We start from the raw sequence: 25,125 nt of genomic DNA, 5'->3' as shown, positions 1-25,125 counted from the left end.
CTCAAAGATGAAAAGTGAAATTTCAGACCTTACCTTTTAGCATCATTCGTCCGGTGGATCCTCCAAAGGTACTGAGTAGGCCACTTCTTGCTCCTAAAGATGTGGTTGCTTCTAGCAGAGAACCCGCGATGTACTGAGATATGGACGTCCTCTGGAGGGTGGCACGGTACTCACATATGGTATCTCGGACACATTGCTTTAAGCACGGACCAACCCTAATCCTTTCATGGGCTGTTTCGGAGGCTGGGAGCTTTGTGAAGAAATGAAGAAGAGATCCAATTGTATTTTCTATTTCTTCTCTCCTTCTCACTGCATTGTAGATCTGTGAATAGCACAGAGTACAGGAAGTATTAATCTAGTTTCTTAGAAAAGCAAATTAGTTTGTTGACAAAATGCCAAGATGACTTATTAAGAAAGAAGGCTCAGTTGCTCTAAGCACAAACACTCTTGAGCACTGGACTCATGCATTAACCTGAACATTCTACAGACACCATTTATTTGGAAAAGCTATGTGCAGTTATGAAATCAGCCATTCAAACAACCATGCTATCAAACAGAGCACTTACAAGTTGTTCCAACCAAAAATATATTCAGCTCAAATTTCTCCTCCTCTCCTTAGCAGAGCAAAGCTCTTCTTCAGGGCGACAAAGTCAAACCTTTCCTTTTAGTCCTTTTGGACTCTCCTGTGTGCATGACTGTCCCAGATTTGTCTGCCTCCAAGGAGCACTTCAACCTGACATTCATGAGGAATCTTTTCTCTATGCTCAAACTGAAGTGAGGATGAGATGGTCACGGAGAAGGAGAAGTTCTAGATTTCTCTCTCAGGCACAATCCTTCAATCCATCATCTTGGTCCAAAGTCTTTGAATCCTTTTCCCTCTTCATCCTTTCTCACCTCCCACCTCCAAAGCATTGACAGTTCCTGCCCACTCTTGTTGTTCTGTCTCTGTCACTATCCTGATTTCCTCTCTCCTTTATTACCTGAATTCACCAAAAATTTATCTCAAGGAGATTGAACAAATTTTTTTAAGATTTATTTTTAAGTAATTTCTATACCCAACGTGGGTCTCGAACTCACAACCCCAGGATCAAGAGTCACATGCTCCACCAACTGAGCCAGCAAGGCACCTCAAGGAGATTGCACAATTAGGACAAGCTTCCAACCATAATTCCAATATAGTTGTTCAACATTTATATAGATCCTGCTCTGTGGAGGCAGTGTGCTGAAAGATGTGGGGCATGTACAAGAAGTAACACATACCTCCTTTGCTGAAAAATTGCACAATCCAATTTAAAAGATGAGGCCTGAAAATTGTGAGGTTTGATATTATTATTACAGGGAGGTTTTAGGTTTTGTCAAGGTCTCTGGGAAGCCTGAGACTCCTGAGTAGTGTATAAATAATAGGGAAGAAATACCACATGGGTGAGTTAATCTAGTTTTCTGATGGTGGCATAAAAGTTGACTACAATGTGCTGCCTCCATCATGCTACCTCGGGCACCTTGCCTGATCATTCAACAAATAGTTATTTTGTGTTTATATACCAGTTATGTGTCAGGTCTGGGTAAATAAGATAGCTTTTCCCCTCAGAGAGTTCACAGTCTAGTAAGGCAGACAGATAAGCAAAGAGCTCACAGTAGGATGAAAATGGAAGTCAAGCCCTCTCGTGACATCAATAAGTACCCAGGGAAAGGAAGTCCCTTGAATGCCCTCCAGGCTGTGAATGTGCCCCTGTGATGCTGCACACTCCAAATCCCACCTTAACCAGGACCACTGGCACTTGACAGGACAATCACTGAGGTGTGCTAGGTCCTTAAGAGACCCTAGAATGTACCTAGAACACCCCCAGATGTTCAAATTGCACTGACTCTAACTAGATTTCTAATCTACTTTCTGCAGCCTACTGGTATGTATTTGGCACTTGAAGGAAGATATGAATTCTTTAGCTTTAATTCTCTGTCATTGAATTTCTGGTGGCCAGTGTAGCCATGGGGATGGTGTGCTGGGACAGATAGAACTCAGGCTTTGGGGTCAGGGATGTGGGGTTGTGCAGCTGGCTCTGCCTTGACCAGCTAGAGAGAGGGTCAGAAGCATGAGCAAGCTGACTTGAATGTTTAGAGAAAGCTTCCTCTTGTGTAAAGTGGGGATACTAACACCCCTTTTTAGGATGTTCTGGGATTCACCAGACTACATGTAAAGTGCTCACCCTAGTGTCTACAAATGGCACCCATTACTATTGGGCAAGAAGAGAATGGACTCTTCCATCCTCAAGGAACAGCAGGTGGTTGTATAGCAACAGAACATGGTCTATGAAATTCACTTTTATGGGGTTATACCCTTGTTCTTATGTGCTGCTGGATAATATCATCCTAACCTTATTTGAGTGTATTATGAGGGCAAACTGGGGCTGAGAGATGCAGAGCTCCGGACACGCTTTTCCTCTCTCAGCTCCAAATCATACAGGCAATATCCAACATGATATGTCTCAAATAAGTCCTTCAGAAATTTAAATCCTCTAGAAGTTGAGAGAAAAGAACCCACTGTGAGCTTTGATGGCTAAAGAAGCCTTCCGAGGGAAAGCAGATTTGAGCTGTGCCTTGGAAAACAGGCACGGTTCTAATCAGAGGAGCTGGGGGAGTCAACTCACACGGTGAGCAAGGGTGAAGAGGCTGGAAATAGTAAATGCCTTAAAGACGGTGAGCAAAGCAGGGTATTTAGAGAAGAGAGTGAGTGTGGGGCATAACTGGGAAATTAGAAAGGTCAGTTGGCCTGATAAAGGAGAGCCATGAATGTTAAGCAAGGAGGTTTAACCCATCAGAGGTTGGGAACCCTTCACTTTTTATTTTTTGCTTATTTGTTTTTATCAGAGGAATGATGCTCAGAAGGTTTTATTTTATAAAGATTAATGTGCTGACAGTTCTTGGTTACTAATGGGTTTACCTACTTTCTTTATGTGCCAAGCTGCTCCACTGGCACGTTATGTCTTCACTCATTACCTTGTGCATCCCAGTTTCCACACCACTCCTTCAGATTCCCAGTGTCCCATTCAGTCCCTCATCCAGGTTTCCCTAAATGTTTTCCTCAGATCATTAGATCTAGAGCGACTGTATAATATAAGGACTCCTTGATCATTGAAAAACCTAGTACATGTTTCTCCTTTTGAAGATTTACATTGCATATTAGAATATTAAAGACAGTGAAAAGGGTCAGAGTAAAGAAATCTATTTTATTTTGTTTAACTGAGTATTTGGAGTGTTTCTCATGTATGTTATTTGACCATGGATTTCTCTGCTTTGCTTTGCTTTGTTTTTCCTCAGTTTCCTTTTTTTTTTCTCCTCTCCTCTCCTCTCCTCTCCTCTCCTCTCCTCTCCTCTCCTCTCCTCTCCTCTCCTCCCTTCCTTCCTTCCTTCCTTCCAAGAATATAGCCAGGGAATGACTGTTGTACCAAATAATTTACTCGAATCAAGTGTTCTCATTTTCATTTCCTTCACCTCTGAAATAGACAATCATCCATCTTTCCTGAAGTCCTGCCTCTCTTACCATCTCACTGCTCCATCTCTGCCTTATTCTGTGGCTCCCCTTCCTCCTTAGGTCTTCAGAGTAATTGCGATGCAACAGAGAGGTGCCAATCAGTGCCTAATGTAGGGAGTGACACATTGGCTAGCCATAGGTCAGATTTACCTGATCAGACAAAGGACCTGTTTGATCTGGCACACAGTGTTTCAAAATCAGAGAAGCGGGGCGCCTGGCTCGTTCAGTCTAAGTAGAGCATGTAACTCTCGATCTCAGGGTCATGAGTTCGAGCCCAACGTTGGGTGCAGAGATTACTTAAGTAAATAAGTCTCTAAAAAAATAAACTTAGGGGCACCTGGGTGGGTTAGTTGGCTAAGCATCTGGCTTTTCGTTTTGGCTCAGGTTTCATGAGTTCAAGCCCTGTGTCAGACTCTGCACTGACAGTGCAGAGCATGCTTGGGATTCTCTCTCTTTCCCTTTCTCTCTGCCCCTCCCCCATTCATGCTGTCTCTGTTCTCAAAATAAACATGTAAACTTAAAAAAAAATAAAATCAAGAAAGTTGATGTTACAGCATCTCCTAAAAACTGGAACAATCTGGTAACACTGAACATTCCTATGTGGTGTCAAATGGATAGACCCTCCCTTGTTACCTGGGGCACAAGTTCTCCAGTTGGCTCTAGTCCCTATCACTCTCTAGTGATCCCATCTTGCCAACATCTGGTCACCATTAGTATATGAGTATGTGATCCCTGCCTTAATGGGATATAAATGTGGCTATAGATATATATAATAAACATATACTGAGCTCCCCCAGCATGTGCTCTGTGTGCTCCTTCCTGTGCTAGTTGCCAAGGACACAGAAAGTCATGGTCTCTGCACTCAAGGGGTGTTGCAGTTTACCTTCAACATACATAAATATTAGGTATGTACTAAGTAATCATTCAGCATTGTCATCAGCACTTGTTTCTAAGTCCTCAAATGTGTTTGAAGACATAAAGATGAAGACTTCTAGAATAAAGCTCTGAGCTACCACCACCATTGCTAACACTCCATTCACTAAAAACAAAAAAGAATCAACAGGTTCTACCAAGATCTGGACTAACACATACCAGTCATACCAATACTGGATAAGCTTTAATAAGGTGCTTGTTGGAAAAATGCTGAAATGTGGATGAAGTGGTGGTGGATATGGCAATGTTCAGGCACCACATTAATCAGGCTATTACCTCTTATCAGATCATCCACTTAAAAAAATTTTTTTAATGTTTTTATTTATTTTTGAGGTTGGGGAGGGGCAGAGAGAGAGAGGGAGACACACAGAATCAGAAACAGGCTCCAGGCTCTGAGCTGTCAGCACAGAGCCCAAGGTGAGGCTCAAACTCACGAGTCGTGAGATCATGACCTGAGCCGAAGCCGGACGCTTAACTGACTGAATCACCCAGGCACTCCTCTTGTTGCTTTTGGGAATTCTGCAATAGCCACCATGTGGAGTAGCCAGAACTAGCTTGCTGGAAGATGAGAAACTTCACTCTTGTTACCTTGGTGGATAGCCTGCCAATAACCAGACACATGGTGAGGTCATCCTAGATCCTAGATTATCCACCTGCCAGTCCAAATGCCATTACAGATACATGACAGGGCCCACCAGAGACCAGTTGATCGAGACTAGGAGAACCCCCAGCCAGTTCACCAAATTAATTGTTGTGAAAACTCACTAAGTTTTTGGGATGCTTTGTTACAAAAGTTAACTGACACAATGATGGTGTGTGGGGTACAATGATAAGTATTTACTTTCATGAGATTTGAATCCACATAATAACCCTGTGAGGTTGATTTATTTTGCAGGTAGAGACAGTAGGCCTAGAGAGGTGGAGAAACACAGCCAACTTTACCCAGTTCCTAAGAGGCTGAGCCAAGACTAAAATCTCGCTTGTCTAGCTCTGTGGTCCAGCTTTATCTACTGCACTAAACTTGGTCATACCAAAGTCCAAAAACGGTGGGATTCAAAAAACTACTGTCATTTGCAAGAGGTTTAAGGGATGTTTACATTGCTGTTATTGTTTTCATTCATGATAATTCCTTTCACGGTCTCCCTAAACTACTGTGCAAAACAGGCAAATTATGACTAATAAGTGACCAACTGTTTCCTTTGTATGGAGATTTATAGTTTTAACCTGCAGGGTAAAAAAACACATAAACTTTATTTCACTTGATTAATGTGATAATAAAGGTGCTGAAAACTAGACAGTCCACCACCCTGTATGGGCTAGCATCTTTTTTTGAGATACAATCAACATGTCACAACATGGTATCTAGGCTTGCCAAACAGATATGTGTCCATTCATTCACTCAACAATTGATTTATATTTATTAAGCACTTATGTTGTGTCAAGCCCAATTACTAGGTATCCAACAGTGAGCAAGAAGAGCTTCGTTTTAGTGTGGAAGTCAGACAATAAATATGTGGATCAAATAAGTTAATTAAAAATTACAAACTATTATATACTCAAGATATATTTTGGATATAGATGCCACAGGACTTGCTATAGTATTGGGAATGAGGAAAGGATAGGAGTCAAGGTTTTGACACTGGGCCGTTGATAAATTCTTAGAGATTTAAGATTTATATAAATACCTATATAGACAACATTGCAAACAGCACCCCTAATGGCTCCTATGTTTAACAACCACTGTGGACTGGGAATGGATCTTTTTCATGGAAGTACACTAGTGCCATTATGCCAGCTGCTATCTTTGAGCAGGATGACTTTGATACTATGAAGTTACTTGCAGAAAAGCAAACAATGCTTAGACAACACTTAAGAAATTATTTGTGTTCTTTGTGACTCAAGACAGAGGGATGCCTTGTAGAAACCAGCACTGGTTTCTGGAGGTCAGAACCAAAACAAAAGAAACATCCAAGACTGAAGAAGCTGGGGCAATTAAGATGGAGACAAAACCAAAGACTTTGGTGAACTGAAACGCATGAAGTAGCCAGATACACCACATCCATAGCACTTACCCAGGAGGAGAGCTCATTCCTCTACACAGCCACAAAGAGCTTTACCTTAATTTTACTTCTACTGGGGCCAAAGTGGGTACTGGTCAAGGGGAGTCAATTTCATAACTTGATCTGTTTCAAATTCTATCTTTCTGGGGTCAGAGTTATGGAAAATTATGATGCTCCTAGATCTGACGGCATTTCTTCTCAAGTCTTCCAATAAAAAGGTTTGTTATTTAGGTGTCCATGGACTCAGTAATACTTGTATCATTGCAACATATATTGAGTGATTAAAATGAAGTAGGTTTTGAGCATTGGGCCATGATTTCATTGAAATTTCAGAAAAGCTCTAGGAAGAGAGATATTACCACCACTTAAAAATAAAGAACCAGATATCATATGTTTTCACTCTTATGTGGATCCTGAGAAACTTAACAGAAGATCATGGGGGAGGGGAAGCAAAAAAAAGTTAGAGAGGGAGGGAGCCAAACCATAAGAGACTCTTACAAACTGAGAATAAACTGAGGGTTGATGGGGGGTGGGAAGGAGGGGAAAGTGGGCGATGGGCACTGAGGAAGGCACCGGGATGAGCACTGGGTATTATATGGAAACCAATTTGGCAATAAATTTCATATTTAAAAAATAGGCAAAAAATAAATAAATAAAATAAAAAAAGAAAGAACCAGTGTGCACATTGCTAGGACTTAGCACTAGGACTCTCCATTTCTAAGCGAGTGTTGCTAACTAGTTAGGGGATCCTATAGTACAAGTGTAAAAGAAATCACTTTTAAGAGGGATAACTGTAGTAACAATCCTTCTTTCTCTGTTTATTGTCTGTCTCCCCCTTCCAGAATGTCAGCTTCTTGAGGACTTTACTTCTTTTTTCATTGCTGTATCTCCAGTGTCTAGAAGTGTTTGGCATTATAGCTTGTCAGTAAGTTCTTGATTAAATTAATAGTTGTCTCTAGTCTCTATCTTCTTCAAGAACTTCAAATCCTTCAGTTTTTTTGGTCATGAATCTACTGGATTCATCTCCACAACAGGTGACATTGGATTGTCATTTGTATTTGCTAAACACCAGACATGGAAATCACATGAAATGGCATCAAATGTTTACAAAGTATTCAGAATAGCTATACCCAAATGCTCCTAATTGCTACTAACCAAAAGTGACCTGTTCTGAGAAATTCGCCAGTAGTTTAACATTATTCTATTATCATTTGCTGATTGAGAATACTTAATCAGATCTATTTTCCATCCTGATTCTTCTTGAAAATGATGATTTGGAAATGATCAAGGCCCTAGAAAAAACAAAATATGGATTCAAATATTGACCCCCCCCAATTCAGTTTAATTCAATGAATGTTCTATAACATAAAGGGGTCAGCCAACATTATCTCCAAGGTCCCTCTAGTGTTACTGTTCAATTACCCACACCTTCTAGCCTTCTTAAATGGGAAATGGAGGATATTAACTAACCTTAATTTTGAAGATAATTTTGATCATCATTTTTTTCTAATACAGCATATAGTTAAGGTCTTCTGTTTCTCTCTCTCTTATCAGTGTTCTTCAGTTATCATTTGTCACTAGTGACTATGCATCTTCTTCTAATAGAACCCTTATCTCCCCATAATGTAATTCTTAAAGTAGCCTGAGCTAGAAAAACAAATAATCACATTTATTTGAACTATGTGTTAACTGTGAGTTCATAGGCTGGATAACAATGCAGGAGCCTCCTTCATGGAATCAAGCATAAGAGCTGTGGTTTGGAAACCCCTTTTACTGGTCTCCTGGGCCCTTTTCCTAACTTTCGAAATGCAGAAGCAGTGTTCTAGAAGGTTGAAAATGCTGGAAGTTTGATGGGTATATGTGTCTAAATGAAAGGAATGATATAACACCTGCCAAACTTCCTGAAGAGTCAACAAAAACAATGAAGCTGTTTTAGGGAATGGGAGCCGAAGCAGCCCGTCGACCTGAGTGGCAGATATGGAGAGTAGGATTTTGGTAGCAGGCAGCCGCTTCCCTGCTCTCAATTCCACATTCCATTCAAGTGCCTGTGTGGAGAATTCCATTCTACTGAGAATATTCAGACTATGCACGAGACGCTGACCAAACACAGCTCCAGAGAGCCAAAAATAAAGGCTTTGCTAAGGCTGTGCCAATTAACCAGAGCTCCACCACTGGCTTTTATGGGAAGTTAAGCGGAATCTTTATTACTGCAGGAAACATCTAAGAAAGAGTGTGAGAGGGTGTCCCAGGGCATTTGATAATTTAGGAATTTAACAGCTGGAAATGCCCTTCCAAATAACTGCGTCCAATCCACATTTTACCCTGTATTCAGATTTTGCCTCCTCTGTGCAGCCTTCCCCAGGCTCCAGCAAGAAATGAGCATCCTCTTTCCTGTGCTCCAACTGCCCCTCTGCAAAACTCTATAGAAGCACTTTCTGCGAAGTATGGAAGTCACTGTCTTACTCTCCTTCCAGGCTGTGAGTTCCCAGAGGGGCAGGACCATGCGTAATTTAACATGCTGTCTCCAGCAAAGAGCACACTGCTTAGCACCCTGTAGGCAAGGGAGAGAGGGGGACAACAGAGAGAGAGCTGAAGGCTTAGAGCCCAGTTCCCAAAATACAGTCCCTAGACCAGCATCATCACCTGGGAACTTGTTAGAAATGCAAATTCTTGGGTCCTACCCCAGGCCTACTGAATAAAAAACTTTGGGGCTGGGGCCCTGAAATCTGTCATAACAAGCCCTCCAGCTGATCTTGATTCCTGATAAAGGCTGAGAATCACTATCTAAGACTTGAGGGAGAACATGTCACTTTTCATCTCTGACTGCACTTTTCGTATTATTTGTCACATCCATGCCACATTTCTTTTAGGGTAGGAGCTCCTGAGGGCAGAGGTGAAGTCCTGTCATCTCTATATTCCCCAAATCCCCCAGCTTAGCGTCTGGCACAGAGTAAATTTGACAAATGCAAGCTGAACGATGGGGCATCTGTCGCAGAAAGTCCCTGTGGCTGTGACTGGAGCAGGCCTTTCTGAAATGATGCTTCTGCCTTAATATTTCCAAGGATGAATCATGTCTGAGATGATAATTCTAACGGGAATTACCATACTGATGAATCACATCATAATGAGAAAACCTGGCTGCCAAGGATGCCTCTTGAAAAGAAAAAATCAAATCAGGACAAATGGATTATGTAGTGAGGCTTGTGATGTCAGACCATGAATTAGGTCGACAGAGGGATTTAATAGCCTGAACTACCAGGCTCCCTGCAGCTCTAAGGAGCAACGGGTCAGTTAATGAATCACATGGGGACAAAGCCCCTGCAAGAATAAAAACAAACTTTCACAAATCCTGTAGACGGCGATGCCTTGGCTCAGAGACTCACGGCAGTGTTCTTGCTAAGCTGTACACATGTGAAACTGTGGGGCACAAAGAGTTCCCGAAGTCCTATGGCTCCGGTTGCTGTGTGTCCACAACAGGTGGAGGGGACCAAAGCCAACCCATAGAGCCAGGATGTTTGCTTCCTGTGCAAATGAATCCCCGCTCACCCGTCCCGGCCTCTTCAGCCCCTCTCTGCCTGGCATCATTGTTTCCAGACCAACCAACACTACACATCCTTCCTCTACCCTTTGCCTGAAGACTGCCTGAGACTGACCTCCCAGAACATACTGCTCTGACCATCAGAGGTGGCACAGCAGAACAGAAGCCTTGGGGTCGAGAGGAAATAGCCTGGTCTTTGCATCACACTGATCATGTTGGACTCTTAGTGCCACTATCTAGAAGCCATGGGGAAGTAGCCTGTGTTTTTTAATGGGGAGTATCACAGAGTTGTTATAAGCCAGGGTTAAAGGAGATAAGATAGCTGTGAGTTGTCTCCAGCTACGTAGATTTTGAGCATCCAGAGTGTCATAACAGTATCAATGCCTACATCTCTAGAGCTCCAAGGCTATTCTTGCTGTCCTGAAGTATCTGAGGCAACTTTCCCACCCTGAAAAGCCATCACCCCCATCATCACCCCTCTTATTTATTCATTGGTGTTTCCAGGGTGCTGGAGCCTCTTCTGTGCTTGGCCTCCTGGATGTGGAGGTGTCTGAGTATTTTCTGGTCCACCACAATAGGCAATGATGAGCGAATAGAGACCACCAGGTTTCCAGGAGCCAGAGTCATCACTGAGCTCAGACAGGTCAGGAGGGCATGGAGCCTGGGAGAGGAACTGCTGGGTGTAGAAGGGAAAAGGTACCAGGGGCCTGGACAGGATGGAGGATTTGAGGAAGGGGATAGAAAAGGAGTACAACCCAGTTTTGTGAGGAAATTCTGGGACCCACATGTAGAGAAGGGCAGCCTCTTGGAGGGTCTAGATAACAACCAGGTCCCAGGCAAGGGTGATCACCCAGGGGAATCCTTGAGTGGCATGGACTGGCATCCAATGTGGATGGGGATAAAGTCTCTGGCTGTACTTTAATCTCTGAAGAAGATATCTATGCCTACAAATGTCTCCAGCTACATAGATTTTGAGTGTCCAGAGTGTCATAACAGTATCAAACACTTTCCTTGTTTGGAAGGAAGGAACAGGGGGAGGTAGGCCATAAAATGGACAGTTCTATTACAGCATGCAATTCTGCAACGGTGTGAGCACAAAGTGCTTTGGGAACACAGAAGAGTGTCTTAGTAGGTCACAGAAGGCTTCTCCTAGGTTATAACAACTGAACATAACCTAAAGACAGTAAGAGTTAGCCAGGCAAAGGTGAGGGCAGAATAAAGAAAGAGAAAAGAAAACACTCTAAATGGAGGGAACAGAATGTGCAAAGTGGTTCCCTGTGGTTGGAGCTAAGAGAGTGAGTAATGAGTCTGGGGAGGTAGGCAAGATCTTTCTGAGTTCTTACAAATGAATACAATTAGCCTAGAACTATTTCCTTTCACAAATATTTTCTAAGTGAACAGCCACAGAAGTACCTTCAACAGAGTTTTTAAAAATGTTTACAGCTGGAGGGTTATATCTCCTTTGCCTGGGGAAACCCGTTGCCCATCTAGAGGTATCATGCTAAATATTGAAGATGTAACATCAAACAAGACCCAGTCTCAGCTCTTGAGGCACTAAGGGGATAGAAATGATCACTTTTTAAGGGTTCTTATAACTTGATAGTTTCCTTGTTATTAACAAAAAAGCAATGGGAATGGACAAAGTACCCAATATTACCTACCAGCCTGGAACAGGAGAGAGACCATTGACTTCATTCACACCTACAGTGTAACAATGACAGAGGCATCCCACAGAATGGGAAGTGATTGAGAACTTTTCCTGTCTAGTTGGACGTATAGAGCCAGAAAGACATGGGAAAGACTGAAGGAAACATTGCCTTCCTCTCTACCTTTGGAAGATAGCAGTGGAAATGTAGGTTTCAAGAAGTAACCAAAATAGTGGGGTCTACAAAACATTAAACAGGTGATGGCATTAGAACTGTATGCAAGTTTCCTGTCTCACATTTAGGTCTTTTATCTATTTTGAGTTTTTGTGTGTGTGTGTGTATGGTATAAGAAAGTGGTCTAGTTTCATTCTTCTGCATGTTGCTGTCCAGTTCTCCCAGCACCACTTGCTAAAGAGACTGTCTTTTTTCCATTGGATACTCTTTCCTGCTTTGTCAAAGATTGGTTGGCCATATATGTGTGGGTCCAATTCTGGGTTCTCTATTCTATTCCATTGGTCTATGTGTCTGTTTTTGTGCCATCATCATACTGCCTTGATGATTATAGCTTTGTAGTAGAGGCTAAAGTCTGGTATTGTGATGCCTCCTGCTTTGGTTTTCTTCTTCAATATTACTTCGGCTATTTGGGATCTTTTGTGACTCTATACAAATTTTAGGAAGAAATGGGCAGAAGGCATGAATGGACACTTTTCCAAAGAAGACATCCAGATGGCCAACTGACACATGAAACAATGCACAACATCATTCATCATCAGAGAAATACAAATCAAAGCCACACTTAGATACCACCTCACACTGGTCAAAGTGGCTAAAATGAACAAATCAGGAAACTACAGATACTGGTGAGGATGTGGAGAAATGGGAACCCTCTTGCACTGTTGGTGGGAATGCAAACTGGTGCAGCCACTCTGGAAAACAGTGTGGAGGCTCCTCAAAAAATTAAAAATAGAACTACTCTATGACCCAGAAATAGCACTACTAGGAATTTACCCAAGGGATACAGGAGTGCTGATGCATAGGGGCACATGTACCCCAATGTTTATAACAGCGCTTTCAACAATAGCCAAATTATGGAAAGAGCCTAAATGTCCATCAACTGATGAATGGATAAAAAGATGTAGTTTATATATACAATGGAATACTACTTGGCAATGAGAAAAAATGAAATCATGCCATTTGCAGCAATGTGGATAGTACTAGAGGGTATTATGCTAAGTGAAATCAGTCAGAGAAAGACAGATATCATTATGTTTTCACTCATATGTGGATCTTGAGAAACTTAACAAAAGACCAGGTGGGAAGGGAAAGGGAAAAAATATATAGTTGCAAACAGAGAGGAAGGGAGGCAAACCATAAAAGACTCTTAAATACAGAGAACAAACTGAGGGTTGATGGGGTGTGGGGAAGAGGGGAAAATGGGTGATGGGCATTGAGGAGGGCACTTGTTGGGATGAGCACTGGGTGTTGTATGTAAGCCAATTTGACAATAAATTATATTTAAAAAATAAAATTAAAAAAAAAAAAGAACTGTATGCAAGTTCATGAAGAAGAGTCAGGGACTCTCTATCCCCAGATAGGTTATTTCTGTCCTGTTAGAGACACTCTCAGCTATGTGTGTGCATGAGCACCTATGTTCAGGGACAGGATCCTATGGAGAGACTGAAGATCAAAGACAACATGTTCAGAGGGCTCAGAGGTGTGGGAAAGCAATTACCTTCCATCTCATCTGTGCCTATCCTGTAGTCAGATACAAAAGATATAGTCACCATTAGGTGTATTCCAAAGAACTGCATGGATATTATTTAACAAAACAAAACACCTAAAGTTCATCAAAACTGAGGATGACAATCATATTAAAAAAATTAAAAGCTTCAAAGTAAGATAAAAACAGAGAGGGAGGCAAACCATAAGAAACTCTTAAATACAGAGAACAAATTGAGGGTTGCTGAAGGGGAGGTGGGTGATGGGCTAAATGGGTGATGGGCACTGAGGAGGACACTTGTTGGGATGAGCACTGGGTGTTATATGTGAGTCATGAATCACTGGTTTCTACTCCTGAAACCAGTACTACACTGTATGTTACCTAACTTGAATTTAAATAAATAAAAAAATTAAAAGCTTCTAATTTACATTCCAAAAATAAGGCATTTTGGCTCTTACAGTTTGTCATTTAAAAAGCCTGTTCTGTTGTCTCTACTGAGCTTAAGGTTTTTCTTGGCTATCAAAACAAAGAGGTCTTTTGTTGACAGAAACAGGCGACAGTGTTTTGGTAAAAAGATTATACACAGAATAATGGTATGAAGCTCTATTGTGTAAAAAGTAGACTTAAGAGCTTTCCCTGTCTCCAGATTCCATGGGTTTCTTGCAACAATCTAAAATACCTTTGCCTTTCACTTTGTGGGAACCCTAAACAACTGGATGCAGTCATTATTTTGTAAGGGCTTATAAAGGACACTATGCAGATATGACTACATATAATTTTTGAGGGGGGAGGGGCAGAGGGAGAGGGAGAGAGAGAACCTTAAGCCTGATGCAGGACTTGATCTCATGACCATGAGATCATGATCAAGAGCTGGACACTTAACCCTCTGAGCCACCCAGGCACCCCATGACTACATATAATTAAAGGCAATGTCAACAACCGTGTATGTACTAACTACAGCTGTGACCAATCCCACTGGGATCAATCACTGGTGGGTGTCTCAAAGATTTCCTCTTCTTTGCACCCTCCATGATCCAATGATCCATGATATGTTGTACTGTATACAGTTGGAACTCATAATATATTCCTTGAATTGATTTCATTTGGTTCTTGGAGTCTGCATTTACTGGACACTACCAGTAATGCCAAAGGTAAGGGCAAAGATGATGCAGTCAACATCATGGCCAGGTGTGCTAGAGAAAGGGTAGGGCTTCTGAGGCTCACTTCCAGCAGAACAGGCAGGAGCTAAAGGAGACATAGTGAATGTGGAGCTGAGCTGGAAGAAGGGGCCTTCTGATAGGGCCATACCTCTGTGGAAATCCCAGTTATTTCTGCAGTTTCTTTGGACATCAGTGGGTGCCCTTTTGGAGGGCAAATGAGGGTTCAGCTGGAGGGTTCTAGCATCTGTGGGCCCAAAGTCAGGCTATCTTTTGTCACTGGGAAGCTCAGTCCCTGTGCTCTTTCTTCTCTCAAAATCTTGTGCTCTCACTGCAAGGACCCCAATGACGCTTACTTAGCCATTCACTTCCTGTGCAGGAGACAGGAAAGGAGTTCTATCTGTACTCATAATAGGTGGAGAAGAAGCACATATGGGGACCTGGCATGGGGCCACACTGATGAACAGACCACAGATAATCCTAGTGACCATGATGTGCTACAAAATAGGAGGCAGAAGCATTGGGAATGGAGATAAACAGACTCTGGAAAACAGGTGCCAGAAACGCAGGAGTGCAGGGATAATATGAGAAGTTCTTTCTTTTCTTTTGATTACCTCCATCCAAATGGCTCCTTTCAACTCTTCACCTTGAAGCCATGGAGAAGGCAGGAGGTAGGACATATGTTGTGTTCGGAAGGAGGGTATGGCTACGCTGGCTGGGCTAATTCTGGTATCCACTGGTCACCTCCAACAGGTTTCCTCATCAGCTCTTCCATGTTTTGCCCTGGACACATTCCTGAGAATTATTTTTTTTAATGTTTTTTACTTTATTTTTGATAGAGAGAGTGTGTGCAGGTGAGGGGCAGACAGAGAGAAAGAGTCTGAAGCAGGCTCTGTGCACAGAGCCTGATGCAAGGCTCTAATTCACAAATTGCGAGATCATGATCCGAGCTGAAGTTGGATGTTTAACTGACTGAGCCACCCAGGTGGCCCCAGTCCTAAGAATTCTTAAGACAGACTGGACAACCTTTTCCTATCAAGGCCATAAATTCTTTCTCCATGTCCAAAATCAATCATAGGCCACTCACAAAGAGTTAAAAATAAATCATATCTAGCATTATTTTCAGACATAAGACAAAAAAATAAACACAGCCAAGAGCTGTATGTATAGTGAATGTGAAGATAAATGAGATTCACATTGTGAGCAGTTAAGAATGGAGAGGAATTTGGTGAGAAGAAAATCCTAGAAAGATACAGTTATGAGCTTGGGATAGAAAGAGGAAGGCAGGGGCTGGAAGAATAGAAGTGAGTCTGAGATAAGTGTGCTCTGGAGGCACCTGCTGTTTGCCTGGTTTTGGATATCAGAACAATTATCACCCTCCATCTCTAATCTATGAAGTGCTCACCGATTAATCAATGACTCACCCCTGCTTCATCGAGTGTCTCTTATGACCAGGGGTGACTGGGAAGGCAGGGCAAATAATAGGGGAAGTTAACTAATAGGATGAGACAGGAGATAATAAGTGAAAAGAGAGAGGTTCAGGCAAGTGGGAACAGGCTGACTTCTCTGGGAAGTGAGTGGCTACCACATGCCCCAAATCATGCAAGGGCATGAGACAGGGTGTAATGGATGAACCTACTGTAAAGCTGGTGAGTGAAGAAATAAGGAAAGAGCAGCTGTACTGTGAACTCCTGATTATCTGGGGTGATGTGGAGATCATAATACTAAGCAAAGCTGCCTGCAGGTGAGGTGCTACGAGGCTTGTTATAAAAATCCAAGCAGGACAGGAAGTCAGAACAGGCAGCAATCACAGAAAAACCTTCACGAATAAACAAAGCCCTGAGATGGACACCACTGGAAGGTGGAGAGAATGAGCTCATGAGGATGAAAAGTTGCTGGCTCTCAAGTGCAGGTTTGGGTTGGAGATCAGACTGTCAGCCTGAGATGCTGGATGTCCTTCCTTCTTCAGCCCCTGTTAGTGGCATTACTGTCTGTGCCTATCCGTCCTAGTGGGAAGGGGGAGAAGGCCAGGAAACCCAACTTGCTCCTATTTTGAAGGGAGTGAGGGGTAAAAGGAGAACAGTTTTTTTCTTTCCCCTTGGAGAGTTTGCCTTTCAGCCCAGGAGGCTTGACGCCCAATGTTCTGAGCATTCTGGGCTTGGGGAGAGCCCCTCGGTGGGACTTTGCTATTACGGCAAAGAATTTAAGGTCCTAAGGCAGGTCCTATGGAGGTTCTGTCGTTCCCCCAGGTTGTTGCGACTTCTCTTTTGGTGGCTGCTCCCACCAGAGGCCAGGTCATGGGACCAGGTGGGATGGCAGGTCCTGTGGTATGTCCACTCGTACATAAGGTGGGATGCAGGGAACTGGGTGGTGCTCCAGAAAATACACTGGTAGCTGCTTTTAAAGAGACCCAGAGATGCACAAATTCAGACGCACACACCTGAGCATTGAGAAGACACAGCCTTCTTATGCCTTACTTTGACTCAATTATCTTCAATGGTGTCCACCCCATGGCATCTTGAGATTCAGTCATGACAGTGCCTCCATCACCTGTCCATCCTTCTGGCCTCATCCTCAGTTACTACCCTACAGGAACCCACTGCTCCTGCCAAACCAAGCTGCTTCCCATCATCCCTCCCCTCAGCACACCCATGCTTTCCTGCCCTACTGTCACCTATCAGAATCCTATCCGCTCCTCAAGGCAATCTTAATGTCACTACTTAGCTAGTTGCATGACCTTGGGACAGTTGCCTTCTCTGCCCCTCAGTTTCACTAAGGTAAAATGGGGAGAAGAGTGTGGTGATTATGTGAATTCATAAAAGTTAAAGCCCCTAGATCAGTGCCTGGGAATCAGTGAGTTCTGTGAAAGTTCCTGTTTCTTTCTCACCCATTGGATGTCCTGGGATATCTGCCTGTTTCCTGGTCCATCTTCCCCTCTGGTCACTCACATGCTATCTGGAATACAGGTGATAACTCTATGCAGCCAAACTGGATTTACTTCACTTTGCTTCCAGATATTTCTCCAATTTTAAGCCCTGTCCATTTTGAAAGGAATAAGGGTACAGCACTGAGTTTCTCCTCTGCTGTTCCCAATTCAATTATTCAGTGTGAAGTCCTCCCAGTGAAGGACACTTGTGGCTTTTTTTTAAATAACAGTTTTATTGAGATACAATTCATAAGCCACACAATTCACCCATTTGAAGTAGACAGTCAATGGTTTTTGGCATATTCACAGAGTTGTGCAATCCTCACCACAATCAATTCTACATCACTTTCATTACCCAAAAAAGAAGCCCCATACCCATTAGCAGTCACTCCCCATTTTCCGCCAAGCTCCCCAGGCCTAGGCAACCATTAATCTACTTCCTATCTCTATAGATTTGCCTGTTCTGACATTTCACATAATCCCCTGGCTTGTTCAAGGGGCCAAACTCTTCGACTTTCACTCATCATTAATCTATTTCCCCCAAATACCCAGCTCCACAGGACCAGGCACATAGTTGTCACCCAATAAATGTTTTGTTGAATGAAAACTGAAACATGGGTTCAATCAAGTGAAACATTTTTTTTTCACATTTCATCTTTGGAATGTGGTCCGAAGCCAGTTCACGAAATAGATCAGGAGCAGAGTTGTATTTTTGTTTTCTAGGGCATAAAAAAGCTTTGCTAAGACTTCCCAAACTGAAATTTTAGTGCAGTGGTTCTCAAAGCTGGCTGTACCTTAATGTCACCTAGGAGACAAAAGGTACTGAGGCATGAGCCCTTTCCCTCCCACTGCCCCCTCAAAGTTCTGACTTAAATCCTACAGTGGGGACCATCAGTATCTTTTAAATCTTGGCCAATTTTAAATATGATTCTAAGAGCAGTCAGGGTTGAGAACTCTTGTTCCAATGGAAACAACCAGCCTAAGCAAGAATAATTTGTTGAATTCCAGCCATGCCCAGAATGACACGCCGCCAGTTTTCAACTCTGTCTTCAGGAAAATGAATCTCTGAATTTTTAAGAAAGCAATAAAAACCAGAATATTCGTTTCACAAAAGTTTTCTTTATAGCCAACATTACTATTAGACAGAATTGTACAAAACTGCTGACACTTGACTGTTTTTGAGCTATAAAGTGGAAACTTCGTATCATTCAAACTAATTGAATGCATTTATTTCATGAAATAGAAGAAACATATATACTTGATCTGAACAACCATTTTACTAATCCATCTATTCATCTTCCTTGTGCTTTACATACTTTCTAAAAAGAACATTCCAAGCTTCATTGAATATAGATTTCTAGTCGAGGATGGAAAATAAATTTACCGTTGAAGAAGACAAAAGCATGAAAATTCATGACCAGATAAAACAACACCGACTTTATAACCAATCTTCACTTTTTGCCACATTATTTTTGGAAAGCACGTCGTAAAGCAAGAAGATTGTCATAAAGCAAGTTATGTTTTCCCATAGGAAAATTTTTATGATTCAGGATTGTGTTCCTGACTAGACATCATATAAATCAGAGATATGATCAAAAACAGGTCACAAAAACAAAGCTGCAACAGCTGTAAACCTCTATAAACATCTAAAATAATAAATTTATTATTCAAGCACCATAAAATGTCAAAATCATATTTTACCCATTGATTATTATACTGTCATTCTGGAAGGTAATTCAGCACTGCTCATCAAAACTCAAACCGCGCACATTCTTTGCTCCACCTCTAGTGATCTTTCCTATAGGAAAACTGGCTCTGTCTCTCCCCCGTCCTCACAGAACCAGGTATAAATATCTCAATCTAGACTTGAGACCCTGCACAATCTCACTTCCACGTGGGCAGAGCCCTCAGGGCTCCTGCCCGTCCCGCCACCTCCTCTTCTGGGGCTCTGCTCCCTCCACCTGCCAGCTGTGTGTTGCCCTAGGTTCCGAGGACAATCCTGTTCTGACTCAGGAGGAATTTAAGGAGCTTAGGTGTCTAGTGCAGGCTCCACAACGTCTAGTCAAGTGCATTTCTGCTTTCATTTCCATCTCAGGCTGGGAAGTCAGGCGTCTACCTCTTCCTTGTGACCAGAACTACTCATGGCTGTTCTGAGCTTTGCTGCTGGGCAGACTCCTTCCTCACTTCACCCCTGCCTCCAAGAGGCTGAAGACCTCTACTTGAACCCCCCACCCTGGAGCTCTGCTACCTACTGCCGTATGTTTCTGATGCCAAAAACCTCTCTGGCAAATAAATATTTCATGAATGAGTGAATACCTAGCTTTCTCCACACTGCACACAATGGAACAGATACTGTTACCTCTGGGTGGGTCTCCCTGAGTCAGGTGGCTCCTGGACTACCAGCCACCATGTCTTCTTTGTGAAAACCATATGCTGTGAATACCAGCCCTGCCTTTCTCGCTGCGCCCAACACCTGCCTCCTCTTGGAAGGTCTCCAGGACTCCTCCCTCTCTCTGTCCCTTCTTCCTTACTACACTGCCCTAAGGTCTTACTAGCTCCAGGCTTAAAACTCCCCTGATCCATACATTTTCCTTCCTGTCTCACCAACCCTCTGGTCTCTCATGTACTGCAAAAGGTAGTGGACATTTGGTAAAGCTCATGATTCTAGAACAGTGGTTCTCAGCCATTTTGCCCCTCAGGGGACATTTGGCAATACGTAGAGACATTTTTGGTTATCATAATTGAAGATAAGCTGCTGGAATCTAGTGGGTAGAGGCCAGTGGTGCTGTTAAACATCCTAGAAAGCACTGGACCATCCCCACAACTAAGAATTATCCAGTCCCACAACTGGCTGAGGTGGAGAAACTGGTCTAGAAGAATCAAAGACAACTCCTGAAGCACTACAAACCAAACCAAATTGAAAATCACCAACAAAGAAGGATAATGCCTCTGTTTTTAGCCCAAAAAACTTTCCCCCTCCAATTATCAAAATTTATGCTCATTACAGAAAATTAGAAAACGAAGAAAGGCAAAAGATTGCCTGTGATACCACCATCTCTTATATTTTTACATATAATGGTTGTGATTGTATTATATACAATTTATATGCTTTTTTTTTTTTTTAGTTTAGAGAGTGAGCAAGCACGTGAGTGGCGTGGAGGAGAGGGAGGGAGGGAGGGAGGGAAGGAGGGAGGGAGGGAGGGAGGGAGGGAGAGAGAGAGAGAGACAGAGAGAGAGAGAGAGAAAGAGAGAATCCCAAGCAGGTTCCACTTTCAGCACAGGGCCCAATGTGGGGCTCAATCCCATAAGCCTGGGATCATGACCTGAGCTGGAATTAAAAGTCGGACGTCTAACCGACTGAGCCACCCAGGTGCCTCATGTACAATTTATATTCTGCTTTTTCTGTATAACATGACAACCAAGTTTTCTCCATGTTATTAAAAGACACTGCTTCCATTGTTATGTGAGACTGCTCCACATGATCCAATGGCAGTGTAATTAACCCTTGTCTTATTAGTGTAAATTGTAGTCGTGTCCTGGTTTTCACTATTATAAAGCCTGTTGGGACATGCATATGTGTGCATAAAACTTTTTCTATAGGGTGGTCATTCCCTGGATGAATCTTAGAAAGGGTCTACAATCCATACACAATTTTTGAAAGGCCAACAGAATTTGTCAAAGGATTCTAACATTCTTTGACACGTGAAATGCTCCCCTGGACCCTGGCTCTTCTCTAGTCTGAAAACATCCTCCAAACTTGGAACTTAAAGTGTCTCCATTTGAGGAACATCAAAGGAGCCAGAAAAAAAATCCATCTCCCAACTTTCTGAATAGACACTGCAGTAGATCATGAGAACAAAAATGAAAGTCTTGTGATTTTTGGCACAAAGAGACATAACTAATGTGCCCTTAAGATGGCAGGACTTGCTGGTTACAGAGGCAAATGATTTTATTTAGAATGTCCTTCTTATAAGCATAAAGCCACTTTCTGTTCATTAAAGCAGTTTTGTCATCTTATTTTTAAAAAATTTTGGTTGTATTTTCTCTTTATGTGAGGTATTTAGGCTTTGGGGAATGCAACGATTTTCACAAACATCTTAACAGCTGTTTGTCGGGATAAATTCAGAACATTTGGAAACAAGAAGAGCTCAAAGATAAAATTTTTTTTCATGAACACCCAAACCAATTTTTCCTATGTTTTAGGAGCTGATTATAGGATAGCTACAGAGAAGTAGAAGTTAAATTGTCACTTTCTCTTCCTGCTCCCAGATTGAAAGGGAAATCTGCAAGTATATATAAATCAATTCAAAGTAACATGTTTTGATGTGTGACTCATGTTAAACTCAGTGATGGCAGGGAATGGTAAGAAAGGTGGGGATCAGAGGGCCTGCGTTTCCACTTCTCTATGCCACTAATATGCCCCTGGCTTCGTCACTGACATCTGAAGCATCTGATTTCAAAAAAGGAAGACTATCAAATATGTATTTGTATATTTGTGTATTTATATTTGTCTAAATGCAATAACATTACAAAGAGGGTTGTTATTGTGTATTCCTATGTATTATGTATTCTCCTTTATGATGTCAACCCAAGTATGGTCATGGACAGAAAAGTCAGTACTGATCAGGCAAGCCATGGGACTGGAAAGAAACAGGAAGATGTCTGGGTGGAGAATTAGTGGTTCAGAATCAAGTATCAGGGCAGAAATCAAAAGTCCCTTCCAAGTCACAGGTCTGGGGGCCATGATGTTAGCAATGACCATGGGAGGCATAAAAATGACAAAACATCCATAGCAACCACAATCAATTGAGGCTGTTTGAGGGTTGACCTCATTGTAGGCACTCTGCTAAGTGCGTCACTTGAATTATCTCAGCCAGTCCTCACGACCACCCCATAGGAGCTTGTTACAGAAGCACACATGTGAACGAGGCCTCGAGAGAAGTTCAGAGGATTGTAAAATCTTCCAGCTGCAAGAAGGCCAAGCAGAGATTTCAGCTCTGTCTTCTGACTCAGCCCACAGGAAAGGCCAGGCAAGAGGAGGCATTAAATAAAGAGTTCAGTGACACACAGAGGTGTGAACCTGAGTGAGGCGGAGGGCTCCTTGACTCATCCTGGGGCACACAGCAGGCAAAGCCCCTGGAGGCCCCGTGGCTGCAGAGGAGCTTAGACCTCACCTGGGGCACCTGGGGCCAGTAGGTCTGACGAATGATTGTTCTTCCAGGAACAGGGAACGGTTCTTGCTGCTGTCCTTGCCCGCTCTTCCCTGCCCTCCCCCATGGACAGGGTCAGGATTAGGAGGCCAGCGGACCCCAGCCTATGCTATGGAAGTGAGAGAAGCAACAGAGGAGCCTTGTCCAAAGGCAAAATCTGCCACAGTGGGTAGTCTCCAACAGTGAAATCAAACAACACAATGGCTTGTGGATTTTTTTTAATAACAAAAAAAGTATTTGGGGACCACTTGGGTGGCTCAGTCAGTTGAGTGTCTGACTCTTTGATTTCAGCTCAGGTCATGATCTTACAGTTTGTGGTCTCTGTGCTGACAGTGCAGAGCCTTCTTGGGATTCTCTCTCTCCTTCTCTCTCTCTGCCCCTCCCCTGCTCCCTCTCTCTCTCTCTCTCAAAAATGAATAAATAAAATAAACATTTAAAAAAAAGTATTTTCGGGGCGCCTGGGCGGCACAGTCGGTTAAGCGTCCGACTTCAGCCAGGTCACGATCTCACGGTCCGTGAGTTCGAGCCCCGCGTCGGGCTCTGGGCTGATGGCTCAGAGCCTGGAGCCTGTTTCCGATTCTGTGTCTCCCTCTCTCTCTGCCCCTCGCCCATTCATGCTCTGTCTCTCTCTGTCCCAAAAATAAATAAACATTGAAAAAAAAATTTAAAAAAAAGAAAGTATTTTCAAGATAAATCTCATGTAGAAGTCAAGAATTTACAAAAGATGAGTAGCAGAGAGATTCTGGTTTAAAGAGAGATGAAGGAATCCCAGAATGTCCTCCTTCCACCTATTTCCAACCTAGATACTTTCAAGGACACTAGGGCCATAAGCAAGGTTGGACCCCTTGGCATCATCAGGAATGGTCAAGGACCCCAAGCAGTCTAACTCTTCTTAGAAATTTAGTAGCAATCCATTACCATACAGTTTTCTAAAATCCTAAAAAAAAAAAAAATCTATTTTCCACCTGTACCACGCTTTTGGCTACTAAGTCCATTGCTATCCGGCTACTTAGAGAAGTACCACTTAATTATTGTTACCTTTCCCTTGTCTTAGACTTGCCCTGCTCTATCTTCAAGGAGTATGGTTTCTTCTTCTTAGTAGTTACACTAGAACATTTTATGACCTTAGAAACTTTGTTTACATCCTCCTCCTCTTTCCAGACAGAACATTCCGAATCTGTTTAGTCTGTTCTCACTGGAGGACTAAATGCAATAATGTATGTAAAGCACCAAGCAAGCAACAAGGGTGACATAAAGAAGGGGTTCAGCAAGCATTCTGCCTTTATCCTTCCTTTTCCATCGCCTTCATCACTTAAAGGGCTCTTGCATGGTTTTGTCTTCCATTGTAACCCTTTGTTCTTTTCTTAGCTACACTCATTGCTGTGCCTCAAATAAGGTTGGACAAGACAATGAAGTCATCTCTACCTACACAGGCAAACAGTAACACTTCAAGACTGTGAACACCAAAGCCAACCAGCACCATGGGAAGTGCCATCACAGCCAGGAACACAGAGTTCACCCTTCTCTAAGTAGCCTCCACATTCCCTTGACAGGAAAATTGCAGCAAAGAAACCTTGGCCCCAGTAAGGATTTCTATTATGCTTCTGCATAACTGAGGGAGGTACAGAGGAGAGAGAGAAAGAGAGAGAGAGAGAGAGAGAGAGAGAGAGAGAGAGAGAGAGAGAGGAAGCGAGCATAAGCAATAGGGAGTGAGCAGGGGGGGATCTGATCTAGCTGAGCCATGTGGGAAGAAGAAATACGTTTCCTCTGCAGAAAGAGAGGCATGAGAAACAGAGAACAGAAGTCATCAGACAGGACTGGAACTGTTAGGAAGGGGGCCAGCATTCACTTGGTGAACTTATAGGTGGAGGAAAAGAAAGTCACGGGAACGTCAAGACATTATTGGCAGGAGGATAAACTGGCACGAGCTTTTGAGAGGACCATTGGTCAACATCTATCACAGTTTTAAGAGATTCTGGAATCACATTTTTTAGGAATCTAAACTTGCAGAAATTTTAACATTGTACAAATAGACATACGATGATGTTCAGTCAAGCATTGTTTCTAAGGGCCTAAGTGTTCAGCCTAAGTGTTCAACAGTGACTGTTTAATAAATTACGGTGTATCCATATAATGAATATCAGGCAACAGTGAAAACACTGAGGTAGTGATATATTACCAATATGAAAAGATCTTAAAAATGCACTTAGTGAAAAAGGTAAGTTGTAATATGAGCCAGTTTTTGTTTCATACAGCAGTCTGGAAGGATACATGTGGATTGCCGTGATTTTCTTGGAGAGGAAGAGCATTGTCACTTATTACTTTGGGTACTTCTAGATTGTTGAAATTAGTAATTAAACATCAATTAAATAGAAAAGCTAGCTCTAGCACAGTGGTTATGTGCAT

General features: G+C 42.6%; 1 protein-coding gene across 11 annotated transcripts in view; it reads right to left on the bottom strand.

The window, feature by feature from the left end:
- PLCE1 (phospholipase C epsilon 1) overlaps window positions 1–25,125 on the bottom strand; it is a 321,945-nt gene that overhangs the window by 186,216 nt on the left and 110,604 nt on the right. For all 11 annotated transcript variants that reach the window (XM_045040422.1, XM_023240750.2, XM_023240751.2 and 8 more), the window contains one exon: window positions 34–322. In XM_045040422.1, coding sequence (XP_044896357.1) covers window positions 34–322 — 289 coding nt within the window. The remainder of the gene's footprint in view (window positions 1–33; window positions 323–25,125) is intronic.

The sequence above is a fragment of the Felis catus genome, chromosome D2, assembly GCF_018350175.1.
Source record: "Felis catus isolate Fca126 chromosome D2, F.catus_Fca126_mat1.0, whole genome shotgun sequence".
NCBI lineage: Eukaryota > Metazoa > Chordata > Mammalia > Carnivora > Felidae > Felis > Felis catus.
This window is presented reverse-complemented; position numbering and strand designations above follow the sequence as displayed.